Here is a 12,335-nt window from a genome sequence, read left to right on the forward strand (position 1 = left end):
ATGCGTTCCCGGAAGTTCCGGTGGGGCCGTCGCTGTGTGGGGTAAACAATAATGGCGGAGGCTGCGGTGGCCCCCGGTGGTGGCGGAGTAGCGGGAGCGACAGCCACGGCAGCGGTTGTCACGGCTTCCAGCGCTGGCGACTCCGCCACCACCCTCACCACCACGGCCTCCAGCCTCCCCACAACCGAGCCTCAGCCACCATCCGCCGGAGCCGGAGGGGGAAGCATCAGCTGTTGGACTAAGCAAGTCGCCTGCAGGTAACGTGCTGAGACGAAGGCGAGTGATGGCGCCTCCCGTTCCTCTTTAATTCCAGCCCTCCCGGTCCTGACTCGCCTTAATGGGAGCCCGTCGACGCTTTATCTCCCCGCCTTCTTGTTTCTCTCGCCCTGAAGACAAAACCAGACTTCGGCCTTGCTTAAGGTCATCTCCCGATCTGGCTGGGTTCCCTGGCATTTTGTCCCTCTCTTTTGCATAAAAAAGCTGCTTTAAATCGCTATTGCTCACTTCCCTGCAAGTCTGGCTGGCTTGACTTTTTTTTTTTTTTCCCCTGTGGTAGTTATTGAAGCCAAGCTGACAGTTGCGAAAAGCCCAGGCAAAAGGGGTTGCGATTGCGGTGGAGACGGAGGGAACCTGGGTCTGCCTCTTTTGTTTCCCTCGATGCTCTTCTCCTTTGGAGCTGGCTGGGCTTTTTCTTATTATCACGTGGCCTCCGCGACGTTTTGTTTTGGTTACTACTTCACTACTGCAAATATTCCCTGGGCTCTCTGGAGTCCTTTGTATTCCTATTTCTTCTCATCAGCCCTTCTTAAGTACTGCTATGTATTCGTAGGCATCACTCTCGGCAGTTTAAGATTACAGTGTGATCTTTCATGGTGCCATTGTTCGTGTCTGCCAACAATCTACACTAGTGCACTGCTTTTTGAGTTTAGCATTAAGGTCCCCAGGGATTTTTTTCCCCCTTCCTTGATGCTGTTTCTCTTTGACAAGGCAGCTGCAATCAGTATGTTTATTATGTAGAAACTTTAACATTATAGTAATCAGACTGCAAACTCCTTTGTGATGCACAAAGTAAAAAAAAAATGGCGATGCATTTGAAACTTCAAATTGGGGTGCATTCAAATTGCTATCATCTATAGGAAATTATTAAAAAAGAACTAAGTTCATTTTTAGGGTTTGATCATGTATAGAACTGGTTACTTCTGACTTGTTGTGTAGTATTGTATCCTCAGGTAACATGAGTAGTATAGTGTTATTTTGCTCACCAGTTTAATATTCTTCAGAAGTGCCAAAGCCCTCTTATAGATATAAATTTAAATTAAATTCTTTATGGTTGCAACATAGTGTTCATTTTTTCTATCATTTTTTTCTACTGAAACCCATATATCTTAATTTTATTTTTTTCAGTTTTGTGCAAAAAGTTCAAAAGGGGCTAACTATTGTAAAAGAAAATCAATCATTTTTTTCCTTCCTTCCTTCCTTCCTTCCTTCCTTCCTTCCTTCCTTCCTTCCTTCCTTCCTTCCTTCCTTCCTTCCTTCCTTCCTTCCTTCCTTCCTTCCTTCTGTATTTTCTGTCACTTTTTCTTGTTTCAAAATCTAATAAAATTATTACCAAAAAGTGCCAGAAGCCTATTCTGTTAATGTATATTATTGTTAGCCTTGAATAAGTGTTATCTGTTGCTTTTTATTGTTTATTCTGGCTTTGGATAGTATATTTTTCTTTCTTGATTTTGACTTTTTTTATTACTTGCTACCAAAGTCACAAATTATGAGAGGGGTAACTTTATAAATATCTTAAATAAATGCATAATCTAATAAGGTTTGAACTATCAGTAAGATTTGAAAACAAGGTATTAATATATTCAGTATTTTAACTGGTATTCTGGATTATATCTGAAGTTACTATATGTCCTATGAAGGTCATCTAAAAATGTTATGAATATACAACTGCAAAATATATGAAACTTTGTTGCTAGGCTCCCTGTTGAGGTGCCAAGTTAAAAAAAAATCTAAATGTAAGGAGAAATTGTATGTACTATGTCAGAGGGAAGAAGTTTAATCTGTGTTCCATTTTGTTTTCCAATAATGTGATAATGAATGCTGCAAGTGTTTTTTTTTTTCAGAATACACAAAAATATCAGAATTCAGTGCTGGGTATGGCTAGAAAACTTCATAGGAAATCTGGATAATGAGACCAAGAATTTTCACAGTTTCTCTTATTCATAAATTATAGGTTTAAACATGCATATAGAGATTTTCCTCCTTACTTTTTTCCAAACTGAATAAGGATGGATTCTCTTGGAATAATAAATGGTTCTATTAACATGGCTCCGGCTCTAATGAATTATGTCTTTTGGTGCTCATGCTGAATCTTTTAGATAAAAGATTGTATTTAAATTTATCTTGAGTAGGTATTCTGAAATTGAGCATACTGTACACTTCATTCTTTTTTTCTGTATCTTAAATTATTAAGTTAAGTTCTCAGTGGCTGTGGTTCTCAGTTTCTAATGGCTTGTATGAGTTGGCTTCTGCTTAAAAGTGGTCACCCAATATGAATCTGAATAAAGACCAATGTGTAATAATTAAGTCAGGGAATAATATAATTTCAATATCTTAAGCATAATTTCCTATGGGTGTTTGTTGCAGACTGATTTGGATACAATTCCCTGATGTAAATAGCAGGACAGCTTTTCTATGCTCCAATGAATACATAATGATCAGGTAGCTAAAATGGGTCACAGCTAATTAAAGGGTATAGAATCAGAATCTATTTCACTACTCTTCAAAACTGCTTTTTTTAGAAACAAAATCAGATGCAATTGATTTAAAATGAATACATCTAATGAACAGAGGATGATAAACAGGTTAATTATGCTGTGTCGCCCCAGGCTAAAGATCTATCAGTAAAATTATTAAAAACATGAGATTTTATTATGTTATGGGTTCACTTTAGGCTGTTGCTAAAATGAAGTTGATTTAACCAGCTGGCCTAAAGCATCTGTACAGAATACAAGATCAGGTTTGGAGTGGGTGTTGTTGAAATACAATCTGTACAGGTCAAATTGTACTTCACAAAAGATTGTTTAAAAGATTCACTGTTCACTTCATATTTGACAATTGTAACATTTACTGAGTCTGACCTTGTATGTATTTGTCTCATTGTGCTCAAACACTATATGAAAGATGCTGGGAAAGCCCATCTTCAAAGATTGTGAGGTAGAAATAATTAAAACTATTTACCAGTACATTTTTTCAGTTTTATATTCATAATTAGTGTGTATTACAAATTATTTGCTCTATCATCTCATCCTATTTCTAACTTCCCCCTTTCCAAGAACGTCTATTCCCCTATTACTTATCTGTTAACAAAAGAGCTTTACTGTATATTATTGAGGTCATTTTCTAGCAGCAAATGTACATGTGCATGATCAGATTAAAGTAATGAAATCTCTGCAAGCAGCACATAATCCAAGTTAATGTTTCAATTAAATAGAAATTAGAAACAATGGAGTGCCTTTCACCCTTGGATGTATTGAGTATTTTAAAATCCCAGACTAATTACTGCTACAATTGTTTTGATACTTGTTTCTAGAGAGGAATGTAACTTAATAATAATGTAGCAAGTTTGACATAATGTGTTGATGAAAGGAATGTCCTAGTTTTTTTTATAGCTGGAGATTGCTATTACAAGTTTGCAAATTAGGCAGTTGCTCTTTTTATAGATAACCTTTGGCAATCAAATTGTAATACATGAAGTGATAAATCAGATATTTTGTGCACTGTCTAAATCTATATCATATTATTTCATTTTACTAATGTGTGAAAATAGCTTACTGTGTATACAGATTTTTTAAATATATGGCTAGGATGGTTTTAAATGACACATCTATATGTAATACATTTTAACTGCTAGTGTCCCACTTTATTTCATTCAGACCTTATGCTTCACAGCTCCCAACAATCCCTTCATGCCCAACTCCTTTGTGGTTGAGCATAAAAACAAAGGGATAGGAGCATAGATATATTATGGAAGCTGCTGAAAACCTTTTTTAAAATTGATTATGTGCCATCAAGTCATTCTTTACTTCTAGTGACCACATAGCAAATTTTTCTCCATAATAATTTATGCTTAAGTTGGTCTTTTTGGCCTTTCATCGTACTCGTCGCTCTTGCTACTGAGTCCATCCACCTTGTTGCTGTTTTTTTTTTCTTTCCTTCCATCTTTCTTAGAATTAGAGCCTTTTCCAGGGAGCTAATGAGTCTGAAGTAGGAAAAAGTTTACTTTTAATGAGTCTGAAATAGGAAAAAGTTTACTACTATTTCAAAATTAATTTTTATTGGAGTGATTTTTTAGAGAGCAAAAACAATAAAAATTAAAAAATTAAAAAAGTAAAGAAAACTGATAAGTGAGTAAATACACAAGAAAAAGAAAAGAAAAAAGATATAAAGGAGCAGTTTCTGATCTTCTTTACACAAATATAAATGCATTTATATTTTATTCCAATTGTCTCTATAGTTATATCATGGTTCCTTTCTATATTCTGATATCAAAACTACTGTATGTTTTTTCTGTTTTCAGAAAAAACTCTGTAAAATCACTGATAAACGTAGTTGTCTTTTTCTTAATCAGGCAAGTCAATTTGGCCATCTCTGCAAATTCTGTCATTTTCATTCCTTTATTGTATTTCACAGTTGTTCCATCTTTGTGCATCTAATAATCTCACTGCAGATATTATATACAAAAACAATCTTCTGGAGACCTTTTCAATTCTGTTCATTAGTCTCAACAAAAAACTCCTCTGGTTTCAGCTGAATATTAATCTCTAAATTCTTTGTATCTCTATGTGTATTTGAATTCAAAGTTTTCTAGCTGATACAATGACCCTTCATGTTTTCCACATTTCCATCATGTTTGAAGTACCTTTATACAATCTGGAAAATGTTTCTGGTGTGATTTTACAGTAGTTTTAATGAAACTTATATAATAAATATTCTGAATTCAAATATTAATAAACAATGGACAAGCCAGACATTGTGTTACTGGTGGAGGATATGCAATGGTGAAAAAAAAAAGTTCTGCATTTAGGCAAGAAAAACCAAATGCACGGGTATAGTATAGGTGGTACTTGGCTCAATAGTACCGTTAGTAACTGAGAGAGGGATCTCAGAGTCCTGGTGGACAATCATCTAAATATGAGCCAGCAGTGTACTGCAGCTGCCCAAAAAGCCAACAAGGTGCTAGGCTGCATTAAGAGAGGGATAGAATCAAGATCATGTGAATGTTAATATCACTTTACAATGCCTTGGTAAGGCCACACTTGGAATACTGCATCCAGTTTTAGTCACCATGATGTAAAAAAGATGTTGAGACTCTAGAAAGAGTACAGAGAAGAGCAACAAAGATGATTAGGGGACTGGAGGCTAAAACATAAGGAACAGTTGCTGGAATTGGGTATATCTAGTTCAGTGATGGCAAACCTTTTAGAGATTGAGTGCCCAAACTGCAACCCAAAACCCACTTATGCATCGTCGGGTGCTGGGTGGGTGTGGCCAATTGGGAGGGTGTGGCCCATTGGGTGGGCGTGGCTGCAGTGGTAATGGCAGATTGGGTGGGACTAAAAAGTTCAATCAGTCAATTCCAACTTTGCAAGATCTTTTTTTCCCGCAAGAAGTTGACTGATTGATTGAACCTTTTTTTTTTTTTTTGCACACGGCAGCGGAGGCCTAAAGCGAAAAGGTTTTATAAAACCCAGCTGAAGGCCTAGGACTGGGGCGATGGCGCGCGTACCAACAGAGAGGGCTCCAATGCCGCCTCTGGCACCTGTGCCATAGGTTCACCACCACTGGTCTAGTTTAATGAAGAAAAAGATGAGGGGAGACATGATAGCAGCGTTCCAGTATCTCGGGCTGCCACAAAGAGGGAGTCAAGCTATTCTCCAAAGCACCTGAAAGCAGGACAAGAAGCAATGGATGGAAACTAACCAAAGAGAGAAGCTATCTAGAATTAAGGAGAAATTTTCTGACATTTAGAACAATTAATCAGTGAAACAACCTGCCTCCAGAAGCTATGAATGTTCCAATACTGGAAATTTTTAAGAAGAGACTGGACAACCATTTGTCTGAAATGGTATAGGGTTTCCTGCCTGAGCAGGGGGTTGGACTATAAGACTTTGAAAGTCACTTCCAACTACTACTATTGCTGCTGCTGCTGCTGCTGCTGCTGCTGCTGCTGCTACTTAGTATTACTATTAGTATTATTTATATCTGATAGCCATATGTGAAATACTATCAAAGTGCAATCATTAGTTAGGTGTTCTGTACTAAATGCATATTTAGAAATGGTCAATGTATTAATTTAATTAAGGAAAGAAACACATTTTCTCCCTTTTAGAGGATCAGTGCAATTCTATTAAGCAGTGGCTTTAAAACATCCTAGCTTAATGGAATATTTGGAATATTGCATCCTATCTTAAAGGAATATTTCCTAGCAATTCAACTGCTAAAGAAATAGTAAGAAATTCTAATGGAACTAAGTTCTCCTGTTGGGAATGACTCAGGCTTTGATCATTTCAAGCTTAAACTATTGCAGTGTGTTCTGCCTGGGGATGCCTTTGAAGGCTGAGTAGAAACTTCAGTTGGTATAAAATGTAGCTGCCCACTTCTTGGTGAGTAAGAACCACTTTAACAATATAACACTTTTTTGGGTGCTTCATCACTTGCTAAATGATGGTACACTCAAATTTAATATGCTAGTGTTTATATATAAAGCCCTATTTAGCAATAATGTGGTGTTTGAATGGCCTTTTGTTGACTTTTCCAGGGACCTGGTTTAAATTTATTATAAAAGTTTTAACTGGTGAGGGAAGTTAGCCCAAAGAAGGAAATATTAAAAAGGCAGAAAAATATATTTTTCCTCAAAAGGACTTTTTAAAACCAAACCTGGCTCCAAATCTATCTCTCTGCCCCAAGCAAGACTTTAGCCCCATACAAATGCAGATGTAAAACCATCAGAAAGTTGGAGCCAGAGCAATCAAGAAGACAAAAGAAGATCTGCATACCCCACCCAAACTCTAGGAGTCATTAGCCCCATCACCTGGGAAGCAGGATATGATAATAGAATTAAACCACAGATATCAAGGCCTAGACAAACACTCAGAAACAGTCTCAAGGTTCATGCCACAGGAACAAGAAACTATTCCAAACAAGGCTAGAGGGGGTATAAAAGCCTACTACCCCATGTGCTCAGTCTCTTCTCTCCTCTGTACTTTCCTGAAGACCATCTTTCTGCAATAAACTGTAACCTTCTTCCCAAAGCAGTCACCATGTTTGCTTATTTATTCCCGGCCTGGATGAACCAGGATGAAGACCTTACTTCTATCAATTTGGCGACCACGAAGGGACTCCAAGCTAACTTCTCCAATGGACTGAGACTGGTAAGCCCCATCTTGCTGGCAGCAGACCCCCTTGTGTCTGTGGATGGGTTTCCCAGGCCTTGCCCATGTGGAGCTAGGGTAGTAAAGGGAGTTTTGAGAGTTTGAGCTCAAGGGCTGCTTTGGAAAGAAGGTGAAGGTGAGTACCTCTAAAGTTTAAGTTTAAAGCCCAGGGGAACAAAGAAAATGTGTGTATTTCTGTTTGGGTGAGTGAGAAGACTGTTTTCCCCCAATTACAGTTGGATTTTGCTGCTTCTGGTTTTTCCTAGCCGCAGAAAGGATCTGTTTAATTGGCAGAACCTGGACAGCATGGGGGTTTGGCCAGAGCACAGAACCTTTTGTTAGGGAAAAGGCAGAGACTATGTGAAAATGAAATGGAATGAGTGAATGAAAGAATTGGATTTGGGCAACTAGCTGGTAAGGCCCTGTAAGCAAAGCAAAGTTAGGAAATTAAGCCCCAAGAAGGGAGCGACCACCTACCTCTGAGAGCAGGTGGAGGTGCCCGCGGAAACTGGAGGTCCAGGTGTCCATAAACGGTGGGGTAAAGCCGGCCGGTCGAAGAGTAGCCTGTACCTTCTGAGGGAAACTGGAAGGTCTCTGCAGACCCCTTTTTGGTCTGAAAACGTGGAGGATCCCTCGGAGGAGCCCACGAACTCTGAGAGGGATCCAGAGAAGCTCCGTGAATCCCCTTTTTTTGGACTCACAAAATCGTGATAGTAGGAAGAAGTCTCACAAGGAGACTTCTGACGGATCGTGCCCTTTAGTGGTAGGGAAATCCCATTATAGAAACATGGGAAGTTCTAATTCAAGGGCGGAAGTAGGTTTCCCCGTTGAGAGCTTGCTCATAGCCTGGGACAGGAATCAGCTACCCATCCAGACCGGAATGGAAAAGAGGTAGATAAAGAAACTATATGGGGGAAAAGAAAAAAAAAATACAGACTTTGCTTAGGGCCTTGCTGGGAAACCAATTTGGCTAAATAAAGGTACTTAAAAGGGAAAATAAGAAATAGTGATTCTCTCTCTCTCTCTCTCTTCTCTATGCAACCACGTGGTATGTTTAAAATGTATGCCTTCCCTAACTTGAGTTATCTGAAATTTATGGTGGGAATGATGTGTAAAACTAAGACTTCTGTTCGCTTGTCTTTGTATATATATGTTTGTCAAAGTCTGTGTGTGAGAGGTAAATGTGACTGTTAACTGTTTCAAATCCAAAGGAAAAAGAATTTTAAAGTCTGCTAGAAATTCTGCTTAAAATAAGCCACAAAAAGGAAAAACCTCACTCTCTTTGTCTGGCCAACAAACAGAGTGAAGAAAAAAAAATGTGTTTGTTTGTTTCTTTCTCTCTGTGTACTCTCAAGAACAGCCTTAAGTTACCAGGAGGGATTGTTTTAAGTTTATCTGTTGGAAAAAGTTCACTTGCATTTACTGTATGTGTTTTGTCTATCCTTTTCCTGAAAAATGTGTGTCTATCTACAAGAGCCTTTTGAAACTCAAGTCTGCTTGTGTGGAGAAATAATTTTTTAAAGTTACTTTTCTTATCCTATCACTTACTGGTGAAACTACTATGAAGCTTTCTGAAACATAAGCATTTTCCAATCTCTAAAATAATGTGATCTATTTTAGAATAAATGTTAAAGGCAGATCCTCCTACCCTTGGCAAGTTGCACATCTTAAAATATCCATCCATTTGAGCCATGGAATTGGGTTTTGAATCCAGCCATCCACTAAAAAGCCACCAAACAATCTGAGTGGAATATCTTCCCAAGTCCTACCATTTACCCAGATGCCTGTGAGAGCTGCAGAAGGAAGGTGGTGCCATGTGAAGCCTCAGAAGAGAGAATTAGACTATGGGGGGAGGGTGGACACTTATTGTAAACTTTTCTTTCTTGCCCCATTTGTATTGTAACAAGCCAGTTGAATGTATTAATAGAGAGATGGCATTTAGGAATAGGTGCAGAACAAGTACTGAACACCTTGGACTTCTACCTGGTGGGAGGGAAAATTTATCCAGAATGTTTGTATTGACTATTTTGTAAAAGTGCACACACACACACCATTCAGAATCATACTTGAGTCTATCCCCTCCACCTACCTTTAGTAAAGTTCCTCAGGCTGATTTTTGCTCTATTGCACCAAAGCTTGGGATCAACTTCCAACAGATAACAAGGGGGAGGGAACTAGGCCCCCTCAGGTGATTTGCAATTCATATGCCCTGACTAAGGAAGCAACAGGAAAAATCCCAAACTTCAGCCCTGAATATCTTGCACTGGTGAGCCCAGATTGGGATTCCTAGAGCTCAGTATGTGCAATTTAAAGACAATTTAATAGCCTGGCATACTGGCATACTGGCTAACCTCAATTGGGCATTACAAACCTGGATGCACTGAATTAAGAGCTAAGGCAGGAAACAACCCTTGAAATTGGGCAGCCAGTGGTCATGTACTAAGGAAAACCATGGCTGTGAAGAATTTTGGGAGGTATACAAACCTGACTGAAAGCTAAAGGTGACATCCAACATTTGAAAATTATTGGCACAGAATATTGGACACTATAAATTTCTTTTCCACTTAACAAAATTTTGCCCTGCCTTTTAGAACTTTATGAGTGCAAGCTCCCCTTTTGGGAGCCACTAAAGGGATCTTTTTCTGCTGCCTCCATTAATGTCTTATTTTTCTTTTTTTTTTTTTTTTTTTTTGCTTAACAGTTTAAAAGCTTGCCTACCAAGTCTCCCTGACCAGATCAATTTTAATGTTGTGCCAATAAGTGTGTCATAATTCACACTTAAGGCACAAAGTGGGGATTGAGGGAAGTTAGCCCAAAGAAGGAAATATTAAAAAGGCAGAAAAATATATTTTTCCTCAAAAGGACTTTTTAAAACCAAACCTGGCTCCAAATCTATCTCTCTGCCCCAAGCAAGACTTTAGCCCCATACAAATGCAGATGTAAAACCATCAGAAAGTTGGAGCCAGAGCAATCAAGAAGACAAAAGAAGATCTGCATACCCCACCCAAACTCTAGGAGTCATTAGCCCCATCACCTGGGAAGCAGGATATGATAATAGAATTAAACCACAGATATCAATGCCTAGACCACAGGTCAGCAACCTGCGGCTCCGGAGCCGCATGCGGCTCTTTGAGCCTTCCCCTGTGGCTCCCAGCCTCCTCTGCCTTTGCAGAGAGAGACAGAGACAGAGAGAGGCAATTGCGCTTCCCTGTTTCTCTCTCTCTCTCTCTCTCTCTCTCTCTGTGTGTGTGTTTGTGTGTGTGTGTGTGTGTGTGTAAAAGAGAGTGCACTCACTGTTCTCCGAGGAGCTGAAAAGCTTACTGGGCGGAGCTCCTCCCTTTGCTGCGTCTCTGCAGGAAGCAGGAAGGGCAGGAGAGAGCTAGCTAGCCCAGCTATGCTGAGTCAGGAATTCTGGGAGTTGAAGTCCGTGAGTCATAAAAGAGACGAGGTTGCTTACCCCTGAGCTTGTCGGACAACAGCTTGAAGCTTGCCAGGTGAGCAGCAGATAGGAGGGGGGGGGGAGAAAGAGAGGGGGGGAGAGAGAGAGAGGAAAGAGAGAGAGAAAAAAGAGAGTGGGGGAAGAGGAGTGGCAGACCAAGGGCAGATAGAGAGGGAGGGAGGGAAAGAGAGAGACAGAGAGAGAGAGAGAGACCCTTTTGACATCTAAAATGAAGATAACACTGCATATATCCTTTTTTTACCTGTGTGTGTATGTAATTTTATTCTCTTAAAGCATTCTCTTGGTGATCATTGTTTTAATAGTATGGATATTCCCAAGAGTGATATTTTTACTTTTATTTTTAATGTGTGTGTGTGTATATGTGTACACACACACACACACACACACACACACACACACACACACCTATAATAAAGGTAAAAAAGGATATATGCAGTGTTATCTTCATTTTAGATATCAAAAGAGTTTTGCAGCTCCCGGTGTTTTGTTTTTGGTGGGAAACGGGTCCAAGTGGCTCTTTGAGTGTTTTGGGTTGCCTACCCCTGGCCTAGACAAACACTCAGAAACAGTCTCAAGGTTCATGCCACAGGAACAGGAAACTATTCCAAACAAGGCTAGAGAGGGTATAAAAGCCTACTACCCCATGTGCTCAGTCTCTTCTCTCCTCTGTACTTTCCTGAAGACCATCTTTCTGCAATAAACTGTAACCTTCTTCCCAAAGCAGTCACCATGTTTGCTTATTTATTCCTGGCTTGGATGAACCAGGATGAAGACCTTACTTCTATCACTGGCATATTTTGAATTTTAGGGAATTTTGTGTTTCATGCAGTGTAAACTGAGTTTTGAGATTAGGCAGTATATAAATTTCTGTAATAAACTTGTAAGAATTGCAGTTTAATGAGATATTCTGAAATCATAAAGATAAATTCTCAGCTACATTAAGTCTCATCAGATTAAGATGTCCTTTGATTAGCAATCTGAAATGAATCTTTTTTACATTTTCTTTCATTTGTTTCTTCATGTGTTTTGTAAAAATTTTATTTAAATCGTAGTAATACTATCTCTAATTCAGACATGTCAAACTCGTGATACCGTGCGACGTATTGGGACTGTTTTGCCATTGCCAACAATGGGGTGGGCGCGGCTTCCGCGTGATGCATCTGGCTTGCGGGCCGGCAGTTTGACACCCCTGCTCTAATTGGTTAATTTTAGGTATGCAGTTGACCCTTTGGGCAATGTTGACAACAGTGAATTATATATTAAAATTGATATATTAAAATTCTGTCTCAAATTTAGCTCTTTGGGAATTACTTCAAATTGCAGTTAGATATTTAAGGATGCCAGTACATTCAGGAGTGTTGAAGAAAGTGCTGTAACATCTACCTTTAGGAAGAGATTTACTACTTTGAGAAAAATATATTTTTAATTGATGGCAAAATTTGTTT

At 39.0% G+C, this 12,335-nt stretch overlaps 1 protein-coding gene across 3 annotated transcripts in view; it reads left to right on the forward strand.

Moving 5' to 3' along the window:
- Positions 1 to 12,335, forward strand: part of MKRN1 (makorin ring finger protein 1) — a 25,624-nt gene continuing 13,289 nt past the window's right edge. For 2 of the 3 annotated variants that reach the window (XM_039362060.1, XM_039362041.1), the window contains exon 1: positions 23 to 257. In XM_039362060.1, the coding sequence (XP_039217994.1) occupies positions 52 to 257 (206 nt within the window). In that variant the 5' untranslated portion in view covers positions 23 to 51. Of the gene's footprint in view, positions 258 to 12,335 lie in introns of all 3 variants that reach the window. The other variant, XM_039362070.1, reaches the window with a different exon arrangement.

Source organism: Crotalus tigris, unplaced genomic scaffold (assembly GCF_016545835.1).
Source record: "Crotalus tigris isolate CLP2741 ecotype Arizona unplaced genomic scaffold, ASM1654583v1 scf7180000017588.1960692, whole genome shotgun sequence".
NCBI lineage: Eukaryota > Metazoa > Chordata > Lepidosauria > Squamata > Viperidae > Crotalus > Crotalus tigris.